The following is a 14,465-nucleotide window of genomic DNA, read 5'->3' on the forward strand; positions in this document are numbered from 1 at the left end:
CAGAAACGGTAGCGTTTTTTCCCACACGCCCATAAAACGGCCTGTTTCCGCCCAGAAACACCCACTTCCTGTCAATCACATTACGATCGCCTGAACGAAGAAAAAGCCGTGAGTAAAATACCTAACTTCATAGCAAATTTACTTGGCGCAGTCGCAGTGCGAACATTGCGCATGCGCACTAAGCGGAAAATCGCTGCAATGCGATGAAATTTACCGAGCGAACAACTCGGAATGACCCCCACTGTGTATGTCACAAGTCACTTTGGACCTCAGCCACCTCCTCTTAATCATCCATTCTCCACTTATACAAGAAGTGTGGCCACACTATGGGGGTCATTCCGAGTTGTTCGCTCATTATATTTTTCTTGCAACGGAGCGATTAGTCGCTAATGCACATGCGCAATGTCCGCAGTGCGACTGCGCCAAGTAAATTTGCTATGCAGTTAGGTATTTTACTCACGGCATTACGAGGTTTTTTCTTCGTTCTGGTGATCGTAATGTGATTGACAGGAAGTGGGTGTTTCTGGGCGGAAACTGGCCGTTTTATGGGTGTGTGCGAAAAAACGCTACCGTTTCTGGGAAAAACGCGGGAGTGGCTGGAGAAACGGAGGAGTGTCTGGCTGAACGCTGGGAGTGTTTGTGACGTCAAACCAGGAACGAAACTGACTGAACTGATCGCAGTTGCCGAGTAAGTGTGGATCTACTCAGAAACTGCTAAGAAGTGTCTATTCGCAATTTTGAGAATCTTTCGTTCGCAATTTTGATAAGCTAAGATTCACTCCCAGTAGGCGGCGGCTTAGCGTGTGCAAAGCTGCTAAAAGCAGCTTGCGAGCGAACAACTCGGAATGAGGGCCTATATGCATGTTCTAAACATAATTATATCACCTCCTGCTGGGTTTTCAAATGTCCAGTCTGCTCTTTCTTACCCACTGCTGCTGGTGCTCCCGGTTATGCAGAGCTGTTGAAAGGGGCTTTTCTTCTGGGTTGACTTAATATATAGACCTGCAGGTTATGCTGAGTGTAGTTCCAGTCTGATTTTAAGCTCAAAAAAGTCAATGTGTGGACTCAGAATATATACATAATAAGTGGTCTTTTATGTGAAATATGAATTATAAATCTGTGAAATGCTTATTGCCATGTGGAATTAATTATGTATTGTGATTTTTTGTGATTTTTTGATTAAAGACCAAATGCACTATAATGTAATGTGTTCTACGTAGCAGTGCAGATTTGGAATTCCAGGTATTGTGGGTGGGTCTGGGACTCCAGGTCGACAACAAAAAGGTCGACACACCTTAGGTCGACGCCAATTGGTCGACACACCTTAGGTCGACATTGACAAAAGGTCGACATGGACAAAAGGTCGACAGGAACAAGGTCGACATTGAAAAAGCTCGACGTGACTTTTTTATGTTTTTTTGGTGTCGTTTTCTTTGTAGAGTGACCGGGAACCCCAATTAGTGCACCGCGTCCCCTCGCATGGTGCCTTCGCTTCGCTTCGCTCCGCTCCGCTCCGCTCGGCACAGATTACCGTTCCAATCGTAGTCCACGTGGATCGTTAAGTATGAAAAGGTTCCAAAAAAGAAAAAAATTGTGGAAAACTCATGTCGACCTTTTTCCAGTCGACCTTTTGTCCATGTCGACCTTTTGTCCGTGTCGACCAATTGGCATCGACCTAAGGTGTGTCGACCTTTTTGTTGTCGACCTGGAGTCCGGATACCATTGTGGGTTGCCCACAGGAACTTAGCACCAGAGAACAGGAAACATTTAAAACTCTATGCATAGTTGCCTACCCTCCCTCATTCTGCAGGAGACTCCCTGAAATAGTAGCAATCTCCCTGACTCCCTGAATAGACCAACAATTTCCCTGATTCTACCTTACCCCCATTATAGAGCTGTCCCATTCTTGATTGGGGAGGGGGGAATAAATGAGAGATATATACATTAGAGATGAGCGCCTGAAATTTTTCGGGTTTTGTGTTTTGGTTTTGGGTTCGGTTCCGCGGCCGTGTTTTGGGTTCGAACGCGTTTTGGCAAAACCTCACCGAATTATTTTTGTCGGATTCGGGTGTGTTTTGGATTCGGGTGTTTTTTTCCAAAAACACTAAAAAACAGCTTAAATCATAGAATTTGGGGGTCATTTTGATCCCAAAGTATTATTAACCTCAAAAACCATAATTTACACTCATTTTCAGTCTATTCTGAATACCTCACACCTCACAATATTATTTTTAGTCCTAAAATTTGCACCGAGGTCGCTGTGTGAGTAAGATAAGCGACCCTAGTGGCCGACACAAACACCGGGCCCATCTAGGAGTGGCACTGCAGTGTCACGCAGGATGTCCCTTCCAAAAAACCCTCCCCAAACAGCACATGACGCAAAGAAAAAAAGAGGCGCAATGAGGTAGCTGTGTGAGTAAGATTAGCGACCCTAGTGGCCGACACAAACACCGGGCCCATCTAGGAGTGGCACTGCAGTGTCACGCAGGATGGCCCTTCCAAAAAACCCTCCCCAAACAGCACATGACGCAAAGAAAAAAAGAGGCGCAATGAGGTAGCTGACTGTGTGAGTAAGATTAGCGACCCTAGTGGCCGACACAAACACCGGGCCCATCTAGGAGTGGCACTGCAGTGTCACGCAGGATGGCCCTTCCAAAAAACCCTCCCCAAACAGCACATGACGCAAAGAAAAAAAGAGGCGCAATGAGGTAGCTGACTGTGTGAGTAAGATTAGCGACCCTAGTGGCCGACACAAACACCGGGCCCATCTAGGAGTGGCACTGCAGTGTCACGCAGGATGTCCCTTCCAAAAAACCCTCCCCAAACAGCACATGACGCAAAGAAAAAAAGAGGCGCAATGAGGTAGCTGACTGTGTGAGTAAGATTAGCGACCCTAGTGGCCGACACAAACACCGGGCCCATTTAGGAGTGGCACTGCAGTGTCACGCAGGATGTCCCTTCCAAAAAACCCTCCCCAATCAGCACATGATGCAAAGAAAAAGAAAAGAAAAAAGAGGTGCAAGATGGAATTATCCTTGGGCCCTCCCACCCACCCTTATGTTGTATAAACAAAACAGGACATGCACACTTTAACCAACCCATCATTTCAGTGACAGGGTCTGCCACACGACTGTGACTGATATGACGGGTTGGTTTGGACCCCCCCCAAAAAAGAAGCAATTAATCTCTCCTTGCACAAACTGGCTCTACAGAGGCAAGATGTCCACCTCATCTTCACCCTCCGATATATCACCGTGTACATCCCCCTCCTCACAGATTATCAATTCGTCCCCACTGGAATCCACCATCTCAGCTCCCTGTGTACTTTGTGGAGGCAATTGCTGCTGGTCAATGTCTCCGCGGAGGAATTGATTATAATTCATTTTAATGAACATCATCTTCTCCACATTTTCTGGATGTAACCTCGTACGCCGATTGCTGACAAGGTGAGCGGCGGCACTAAACACTCTTTCGGAGTACACACTTGTGGGAGGGCAACTTAGGTAGAATAAAGCCAGTTTGTGCAAGGGCCTCCAAATTGCCTCTTTTTCCTGCCAGTATAAGTACGGACTGTGTGACGTGCCTACTTGGATGCGGTCACTCATATAATCCTCCACCATTCTATCAATGTTGAGAGAATCATATGCAGTGACAGTAGACGACATGTCCGTAATCGTTGTCAGGTCCTTCAGTCCGGACCAGATGTCAGCATCAGCAGTCGCTCCAGACTGCCCTGCATCACCGCCAGCGGGTGGGCTCGGAATTCTGAGCCTTTTCCTCGCACCCCCAGTTGCGGGAGAATGTGAAGGAGGAGATGTTGACAGGTCGCGTTCCGCTTGACTTGACAATTTTGTCACCAGCAGGTCTTTCAACCCCAGCAGACCTGTGTCTGCCGGAAAGAGAGATCCAAGGTAGGCTTTAAATCTAGGATCGAGCACGGTGGCCAAAATGTAGTGCTCTGATTTCAACAGATTGACCACCCGTGAATCCTTGTTAAGCGAATTAAGGGCTGCATCCACAAGTCCCACATGCCTAGCGGAATCGCTCCCTTTTAGCTCCTTCTTCAATGCCTCCAGCTTCTTCTGCAAAAGCCTGATGAGGGGAATGACCTGACTCAGGCTGGCAGTGTCTGAACTGACTTCACGTGTGGCAAGTTCAAAGGGCATCAGAACCTTGCACAACGTTGAAATCATTCTCCACTGCACTTGAGACAGGTGCATTCCATCTCCTATATCGTGCTCAATTGTATAGGCTTGAATGGCCTTTTGCTGCTCCTCCAACCTCTGAAGCATATAGAGGGTTGAATTCCACCTCGTTACCACTTCTTGCTTCAGATGATGGCAGGGCAGGTTCAGTAGTTTTTGGTGGTGCTCCAGTCTTCTGTACGTGGTGCCTGTACGCAGAAAGTGTCCCGCAATTTTTCTGGCCACCGACAGCATCTCTTGCACGCCCCTGTCGTTTTAAAAAAAATTCTGCACCACCAAATTCAAGGTATGTGCAAAACATGGGACGTGCTGGAATTTGCCCATATTTAATGCACACACAATATTGCTGGCGTTGTCCGATGCCACAAATCCACAGGAGAGTCCAATTGGGGTAAGCCATTCCGCGATGATCTTCCTCAGTTGCCGTAAGAGGTTTTCAGCTGTGTGCGTATTCTGGAAAGCGGTGATACAAAGCGTAGCCTGCCTAGGAAAGAGTTGGCGTTTGCGAGATGCTGCTACTGGTGCCGCCGCTGCTGTTCTTGCGGCGGGAGTCCATACATCTACCCAGTGGGCTGTCACAGTCATATAGTCCTGACCCTGCCCTGCTCCACTTGTCCACATGTCCGTGGTTAAGTGGACATTGGGTACAACTGCATTTTTTAGGACACTGGTGAGTCTTTTTCTGACGTCCGTGTACATTCTCGGTATCGCCTGCCTAGAGAAGTGGAACCTAGATGGTATTTGGTAACGGGGGCACACTGCCTCAATAAATTGTCTAGTTCCCTGTGAACTAACGGCGGATACCGGACGCACGTCTAACACCAACATAGTTGTCAAGGACTCAGTTATCCGCTTTGCAGTAGGATGACTGCTGTGATATTTCATCTTCCTCGCAAAGGACTGTTGAACAGTCAATTGCTTACTGGAAGTAGTACAAGTGGGCTTACGACTTCCCCTCTGGGATGACCATCGACTCCCAGCGGCAACAACAGCAGCGCCAGCAGCAGTAGGCGTTACACGCAAGGATGCATCGGAGGAATCCCAGGCAGGAGAGGACTCGTCAGACTTGCCAGTGACATGGCCTGCAGGACTATTGGCATTCCTGGGGAAGGAGGAAATTGACACTGAGGGAGTTGGTGGGGTGGTTTGCGTGAGCTTGGTTACAAGAGGAAGGGATTTACTGGTCAGTGGACTGCTTCCGCTGTCACCCAAAGTTTTTGAACTTGTCACTGACTTATTATGAATGCGCTGCAGGTGACGTATAAGGGAGGATGTTCCGAGGTGGTTAACGTCCTTACCCCTACTTATTACAGCTTGACAAAGGGAACACACGGCTTGACACCTGTTGTCCGCATTTCTGGTGAAATACCTCCACACCGAAGAGCTGATTTTTTTGGTATTTTCACCTGGCATGTCAACGGCCATATTCCTCCCACGGACAACAGGTGTCTCCCCGGGTGCCTGACTTAAACAAACCACCTCACCATCAGAATCCTCCTGGTCAATTTCCTCCCCAGCGCCAGCAACACCCATATCCTCCTCATCCTGGTGTACTTCAACACTGACATCTTCAATCTGACTATCAGGAACTGGACTGCGGGTGCTCCTTCCAGCACTTGCAGGGGGCGTGCAAATGGTGGAAGGCGCATGCTCTTCACGTCCAGTGTTGGGAAGGTCAGGCATCGCAACCGACACAATTGGACTCTCCTTGTGGATTTGGGATTTCAAAGAACGCACAGTTCTTTGCGGTGCTTTTGCCAGCTTGAGTCTTTTCAGTTTTCTAGCGAGAGGCTGAGTGCTTCCATCCTCATGTGAAGCTGAACCACTAGCCATGAACATAGGCCAGGGCCTCAGCCGTTCCTTGCCACTCCGTGTGGTAAATGGCATATTGGCAAGTTTACGCTTCTCCTCCGACAATTTTATTTTAGGTTTTGGAGTCCTTTTTTTACTGATATTTGGTGTTTTGGTTTTGACATGCTCTGTACTATGCCATTGGGCATCGGCCTTGGCAGACGACGTTGCTGGCATTTCATCGTCTCGGCCATGACTAGTGGCAGCAGCTTCAGCACGAGGTGGAAGTGGATCTTGATCTTTCCCTAATTTTGGAACCTCAACATTTTTGTTCTCCATATTTTAATAGGCACAACTAAAAGGCACCTCAGGTAAACAATGCAGATGGATGGATTGGATACTAGTATACAATTATGGACGGGCTGCCGAGTGCCGACACAGAGGTAGCCACAGCCGTGAACTACCGCACTGTACTGTGTCTGCTGCTAATATATAGACTGGTTGATAAAGAGATAGTATACTCGTAACTAGTATGTATGTATAAAGAAAGAAAAAAAAACCACGGTTAGGTCACTGGTATATACAATTATGGACGGGCTGCCGAGTGCCGACACAGAGGTAGCCACAGCCGTGAACTACCGCACTGTACTGTGTCTGCTGCTAATATATAGACTGGTTGATAAAGAGATAGTATACTCGTAACTAGTATGTATGTATAAAGAAAGAAAAAAAAACCACGGTTAGGTCACTGGTATATACAATTATGGACGGGCTGCCGAGTGCCGACACAGAGGTAGCCACAGCCGTGAACTACCGCACTGTACTGTGTCTGCTGCTAATATATAGACTGGTTGATAAAGAGATAGTATACTCGTAACTAGTATGTATGTATAAAGAAAGAAAAAAAACCCACGGTTAGGTCACTGGTATATACAATTATGGACGGGCTGCGGAGTGCCGACACAGAGGTAGCCACAGCCGTGAACTACCGCACTGTACTGTGTCTGCTGCTAATATATAGACTGGTTGATAAAGAGATAGTATACTCGTAACTAGTATGTATGTATAAAGAAAGAAAAAAAAACCACGGTTAGGTGGTATATACAATTATGGACGGGCTGCCGAGTGCCGACACAGAGGTAGCCACAGCCGTGAACTACCGCACTGTACTGTGTCTGCTGCTAATATATAGACTGGTTGATAAAGAGATAGTATACTCGTAACTAGTATGTATGTATAAAGAAAGAAAAAAAAACCACGGTTAGGTCACTGGTATATACAATTATGGACGGGCTGCCGAGTGCCGACACAGAGGTAGCCACAGCCGTGAACTACCGCACTGTACACTGGTTGATAAAGAGATAGTAGTATACTCGTAACAACTAGTATGACGACGGTATAAAGAATGAAAAAAAAACCACGGTTAGGTGGTATATAATACAATTATGGTTGGACGGACTGCCTGCCGAGTGCCGACACAGAGGTAGCCACAGCCGTGAACTACCGCACTGTACACTGGTTGATAAAGAGATAGTAGTATACTCGTAACAACTAGTATGACGACGGTATAAAGAATGAAAAAAAAACCACGGTTAGGTGGTATATAATACAATTATGGTTGGACGGACTGCCTGCCGAGTGCCGACACAGAGGTAGCCACAGCCGTGAACTACCGCACTGTACACTGGTTGATAAAGAGATAGTAGTATACTCGTAACAACTAGTATGACGACGGTATAAAGAACGAAAAAAAAACCACGGTTAGGTGGTATATATTATAATACAATTATGGATGGACGGACTGCCTGCCGAGTTCCGACACAGAGGTAGCCACAGCCGTGAACTACCGCACTGTACACTGGTTGATAAAGAGATAGTAGTATACTCGTAACAACTAGTATGACGACGGTATAAAGAGCGAAAAAAAAACCACGGTTAGGTGGTATATATTATAATACAATTATGGATGGACGGACTGCCTGCCGAGTTCCGACACAGAGGTAGCCACAGCCGTGAACTACCGCACTGTACACTGGTTGATAAAGAGATAGTAGTATACTCGTAACAACTAGTATGACTATGACGACGGTATAAAGAAAGAAAAAAAAAAACACGGTTAGGTGGTATATAATACAATTATGGATGGACGGACTGCCTGCCGAGTGCCGACACAGAGGTAGCCACAGCCGTGAACTACCGCACTGTACTGTGTCTGCTGCTAATATAGACTGGTTGATAAAGAGATAGTATACAATACTACTAATATACTGGTGGTCAGGCACTGGTCACCACTAGTCACACTGGCAGTGGCACTCCTGCAGCAAAAGTGTGCACTGTTTAATTTTAATATAATATTATTTATCATGTACTCCTGGCTCCTGCTATAACAACCTGCAGTGCTCCCCAGTCTCCCCCACAATTATAAGCTTTATATACAATACATTGATGTGCAGCACACTGGGCTGAGCAGTGCACACAGACTGAGTCACTGTGTGACTGTGTATCGTTTTTTTCAGGCAGAGAACGGATATATTAAATAAAACAAACAACTGCACTGTCTCTGGTGGTCACTGGTCACTGTGGTCGTCAGTCACTAAACTCTGTCTGCACTCTGCACTCTCTTCTAATCTACAGTATCACAGCAATCTCTCTCTCTCTCTCTCTTCTAAATCTAATCTAAATGGAGAGGACGCCAGCCACGTCCTCTCCCTATCAATCTCAATGCACGTGTGAAAATGGCGGCGACGCGCGGCTCCTTATATAGAATCCGAGTCTCGCGAGAATCCGACAGCGTCATGATGACGTTCGGGCGCGCTCGGGTTAACCGAGCAAGGCGGGAAGATCCGAGTCGCTCGGACCCGTGAAAAAAAAAGTGAAGTTCGTGCGGGTTCGGATTCAAAGAAACCGAACCCGCTCATCTCTAATATACATTCAAATGGGATCATCAGTGCCCTTTCCCTGCATTAGTTATAAAGTACAATGATCCCTATGGCTACATGCATTTTAAATAAGGTTTCTCGTGGCCACTTACAGTATATGTGTATACAGTATACTAACTCTGGGGATCATTTACGTTTGGGTGTAAGTCATTTTCATGACACGCCTCTCAGATGTAGCAGTACACGTCCGCGCTGATAGGTGTTACTTTCACAATCTCCCTGAAATGCTTTTTCAAAGTAGGTAAGTATGCTCCTATGTACCCAGAGTTCTGTGCACTGATGCCTGCTAGAGGCCAGTTAGTAGGAAATTGACTGAAGTGCCAGGGACCAAGGGCTGTGCATGGCCGTTTGTGGCTGCAGGATTGACTGATACCCCTTTTACATCACAAATGACGGGTTCCACCAGGTAATTGGAAACGGGGCCTTACTGGGTGAGACATGGCATTTGACCCTACAGGCTGCCTTCCCGACCAGGCATATTGCGGGGTCGGGTTGCTATACAGTGGCGGGGACTGATGTGTCATTAGGGGGGGGGGTGGAGGCAGCGCTGGAGATGAGATCATCTCTGCGCCACCTCTCCCTGTATAGTGAATGGGTCCCGTCGCATCGACTCGGCAACCCGTTCACACTGCCACTGATTCAACCAGGGAATAACCCTGCTTTATTCCCGGGTTGAATTACTGGGTCAGGGGCCCTTTCAGACCGCACTGCTAAAAGAGTCCTCAAAATAACTTATATATATAATATAAAAAAGTGGTAGAACTCTGCGCCTTCAGTGCTCGAGAAAATTAAAGTTGTAGGTGATTAGTAATTATGCATACCAGAACTGTTAATATTGAATGCACGTAGCAGTCTCTGTGAAGCCCCTTTCACCTGTTCCTCCTTCTCAATGCTCCGCAATCCAGCAGGCAATACGGATTCCCGGTAATAGAGAATGGGGGTATATGAATAAAGTGCAATATGAAAAATGTATATAAAGTGACGGGATCTTTAATGCAGTGCTATATCTAGTGCCTAGGACTAGTGATATCACCACAAAGTGCACACAGCAATCAACTTAATGTGCCACAACTCCACAGCACCAGGATAAAAATAAAAAATATATGTACCCAGATTCACAGAGGGCCTGGACATAGGTGATTTCCAATTTCCTTTCCCTATCACATGTACACACAGACATATTCACTAGGGTTAATTTTGTTGGGAGCCAATTAACCTACCAGTATATTTTTGGATTGTGGGAGGAAACCGGAGTACCCGGATGAAACTCACGCAAGTACGGGGAGAATAATATACAAACTCCGCACAGTTAGGGCCATGGTGGGAATCGAACCCATGACCTCAATGCTGTGAGGCAGTAATGCTGGCTATTACACCATCCATACAGCCCCATACAGTCTACTTCTATAACCACTGTGGTGAGTCCTACTAAACCCTTTATCTAGGAGAGTAATACCAGGAGTAGTGTATGGGGAAACACATGATTTCATTTTTATTGTAATCTGGTAAATTTAGGCGGGTGTACATGTATCTCAAATAATAATTTTCTGAGCTATTTAAGTCTCTGGGAAGTGAGCTATCAACGTGTTATGGGGTTTATTTGGTTTTGCTGTTTTGGCAAAAGTGTGAAATACTTTTAAAACACTGTGTACTGTAATAGGAGCACATTTGACACGCATGTAATAATAACCCTCATGTAATAACCCTCTTAACTGTTTTCCATTTTTATTGGACCAGATGCTTTCACAGATGCTGTGTTTTCTTATCAATACTGTCAGCAGTATATTCTGTGGTCACCTGGGGAAAGAGGAGCTGGATGCTGTCACACTCGCCAATGCAGTAAGCTTATTTTTTTTTATAGAATTAAAAGATGATTAAAAATAGGATTTTGATAACCTACCGGTAAATCCTTTTCTCCTAGTCCGTTGAGGATGTTGGGGACGACATCAAGACCATGGGGTATAGATAGGATCCGCAGGACACATGGGCACTCCAAAGACTTTTCATTGGGTGTGAACTGGCTCCTCCCTCTATGCCCCTCCTCCAGACCTCAGTTGTAGGAACTGTGTCCAGGGAGACTGACATTTCGAGGAAAGGAATTACTTAACTAGTGGTGAGATATCTACCAACTCACACCCTCAACCATGCCGCACACATGGCATTCAACATAACACACGCCAACAGGCATGAACTAATTGCAGCAAAATGCTGAAACCAAGATAACACAACTTGTGTAACTGTAATAACTAAACTGCAGGTAAAGTACGCACTGGGACGGGCGCCAAGCATCCTCTACGGACTAGGAGAAAAGGATTTACCGGTAGGTTATCAAAATCCTATTTTCTCATACGTCCTAGAGGATGCTGGGGACGACATCAAGACCATGGGGTCTATACCAAAGCTCCAGTACGGGCGGGAGAGTGCGGATGACCCTGCAGCACCTATTGACCAAACTTGAGGTCCTCATCGGCCAAGGTGTCAAACTTGTAGAATTTAGCAAATGTGTTTGACCCTGACCAAGTAGCTGCTCGCCAAAGTTGTAATGCCAAGACCCCCCGGGCAGCCGCCCAGGATGAGCCCACCTTCCTAGTGGAGTGGGCCTTTACCGACGTTGGTAACGGCAATCCAGCTGTAGTATGAGCTTGCTGAATTGTATTTCTAATCCAACGTGCAATAGTCTGCTTGGAAGCAGGACACCCAATCTTGTTGTGATCATACAGGACAAACAGAGCCTCTGTTTTCCATATACGAGCTGTTCTAGCAACATAGTTTTTCAAAGCTCTAACCACATCTAGAGACTTTGAATCAGTGAATGTGTCAGTAACTACTGGCACCACAATAGGTTAGTTTATGTGAAAAGCAGAAACAGAGCCGGCCCTAGCCAATTTGATGCCCTAGGCAAAATTTTGACTGGTGCCCCCTAGCTCCGCCGCTAGTTCTGCATCTGTACCTGCAACGCTCAGGTAGTGGGGCCCATCGGGGGGTTACCCTGTGGGCCAGTTCAACTCTGCACAATGCCACACAGTAATGACCATAATACATATAATTCCACACAGTAAAGGAACCTTACACATATGCCCCACATTAGTAATGCCCATAATACACATAATGCCACACAGTAATGCACCTTACACATATGCCCCACATTAGTAATGCCCATAATACACATATACTGCCACAGATACTGCCACACTTGCTGGTTATACAAAAAGATCAGTATCAAACATGTAGAAACTGTCCATTCTCTTCACTATTCAGTGTGTTTGCTGGTGTCTGTTACTCCCGTTAACTGCATGCACTTTACTTTATACTGTGGGAGCTAAATGCTCTGCCCTCCAGTCTGATGTGTCCAAAAGTCACGCTGCACTGATGTTTCATATAGAAATAGCACAACGCAACTTACTGACCACGTTACAGTGCTAGATGGCAGGGGAATTTTACGGTATGGACTGACTAGGAAATAAAGTGTGGGGAGAACACTGCCCATGTTATGTCCCTGCAGACACCTGGGGTTTGCACAGGGATAAGGGACACACACAGGATGGCAGGGTCCCCCTCCCCCATGTGCACAAGCAGTATAGGTGATGTCAGGTTTCTGTGAAGCAGTCTTCCAAAATACACATGTGTTATCATAAGAAGCCATCCAGTAATAACCTTATATAGTCAGTAAAAATGTCACAGGTCCAGGAATTGCATTTACTGGGCTTCTGCTGTCTGTCTGAGGTCTCACAAGTCAGGGGCATTCAAGCATGTCAGAGGAAGTTTAAGGCACAGTGTGCATTTTTTTTGACAAATGTAAACATCAGTGTATACAAGTACTGATTGAATACATTTGGAAAGTAACAGTTAGTTTGCGGACTGTCCCTCTCAGCATGAGATGCTGCAGGGACATGCTTGGATGCCCCTAGACATGCTTGAATGCCCTAGGCAAATGCCTAGCCTGCCTATAGCTAAGGCCGGCTCTGAGCAGAAACCACCTTGGAAGAAAATGTTTGCAAGTTCGCAACTCTGCCCTATCTTCATGGAAAATCAGGTAAGGGCTCTTGTGAGACAAGGCCCCCAATTCCGACACCCGCCTTGCGGATGCCAATGCCAAAAGCATCACCACTTTCCAAGTGAGAAACTTCAACTCTATCTTTTGTAGAGGCTCAAACCAATCCAATTGAAGGAACTGCAATACCACGTTAAGGTCCCATGGTGCCACTGGAGGCACGAATGGAGGCTGGATGTGCAGAACCCCTTTCACGAAGGTCTGAACCTCTGGAAGAGAGGCCAATTGTTTTTGGAAGAACACTGATAAGGCCGAAATCTGGACCTTGATTGATCCCAATCGTAGGCCCGTCTCCACACCATCCTGCAAAAAATGGAGAAAACGTCCTAAGTGAAACTCTTCCATAGGACCTTTCTTGGATTCACACCAAGACACATATTTTCTCCAAATACGGTGGTAATGTTTTGACGTTACTCCCTTTCTGACCTGAATAAGGGTGGGGATGACCTCCTTAGGAATACCCTTCCTGGCTAGGATACGGCGCTCAACAGCCATGCCGTCAAACGTAGCCGCGGTAAGTCTTGGTACACACACGGCCCCTGCTGCAGCAGGTCCTCCCGAGGAGGAAGAGGCCGAGGATCTCCTATGAGTAACTGCTGAAGATCTGGGTACCAAGCCCTTCTTGGCCAGTCTGGGGCAATGAGGATTGCTCGAACCCTTGTCTTTCTTATGATCCTGAGTACTTTTGTGATCAGCAGAAGTGGAGGGAAAACATACACTGACGGAAACACCCACTGGGTCACCAGTGCATCCACTGCTACTGCTTGAGGGTCTCTTGACTTGGAACAGTATCTCTGAAGCTTCTTGTTGAGATGAGACGCCATCATGTCTATTTGAGGAACTCCCCAAAGACTTGTCCCCTCTGCGAATACTTCTTGGTGGAGGCCCCACTCTCCTGGATGGAGATCATGTCTGCTGAGGAAGTCTGCTTCCCAGTTGTCTACTCCCGGAATGAATATTGCCGACAAAGCTTGTAGATGTTTTTCTGCCCAGTGGAGGATTTTTGTCGCCTCTGCCATTGCCGCTCTGCTTTTCGTTCCGCCCTGCCTGTTTATATATGCGACTGCTGTAACATTGTCCGCCTGGATCTGCACGGGACGGTCTTGAAGATGTACCGTTGTAAATGGCTCTTAGCTCCAGAACGTTTATGTGAAGGCAGGCTTCCTGTTGTGACCAACGTCCCTGGAAGTTTTCTCCCTGAGAGACTGCTCCCCAGCCTCGGAGACTTGCATCCGTGGTTACTAGGACCCAGTCCTGAATTCCGAACCTGCGTCCCTCTAGCAGGTGAGAGCTGTGCAACCACCACAGGAGAAAAATCCTGGTTTTTGACGACAGGATTATCTTTCTGTGCATATGTAGGTGTGACCCCGACCACTTGTCCAACAGGTCCCACTGGAATACTCTGGCATGGAACCTGCCAAACTGTATGGCCTCGTAGGCAGCCACCATCTTCCCCAACAACCGAATGCACTGATGGAT

General features: G+C 46.7%; 1 protein-coding gene across 1 annotated transcript in view; it reads left to right on the forward strand.

Annotated features, from left to right (window-relative positions):
- Positions 1 to 10,672: 10,672 nt before the first annotated feature.
- LOC135050895 (multidrug and toxin extrusion protein 2-like) overlaps positions 10,673 to 14,465 on the forward strand; it is a 145,792-nt gene continuing 141,999 nt past the window's right edge. The window contains exon 1 of the mRNA XM_063957158.1: positions 10,673 to 10,774. Coding sequence (XP_063813228.1) covers positions 10,673 to 10,774 — 102 coding nt within the window. The remainder of the gene's footprint in view (positions 10,775 to 14,465) is intronic.

Source organism: Pseudophryne corroboree, chromosome 2 (assembly GCF_028390025.1).
Source record: "Pseudophryne corroboree isolate aPseCor3 chromosome 2, aPseCor3.hap2, whole genome shotgun sequence".
NCBI lineage: Eukaryota > Metazoa > Chordata > Amphibia > Anura > Myobatrachidae > Pseudophryne > Pseudophryne corroboree.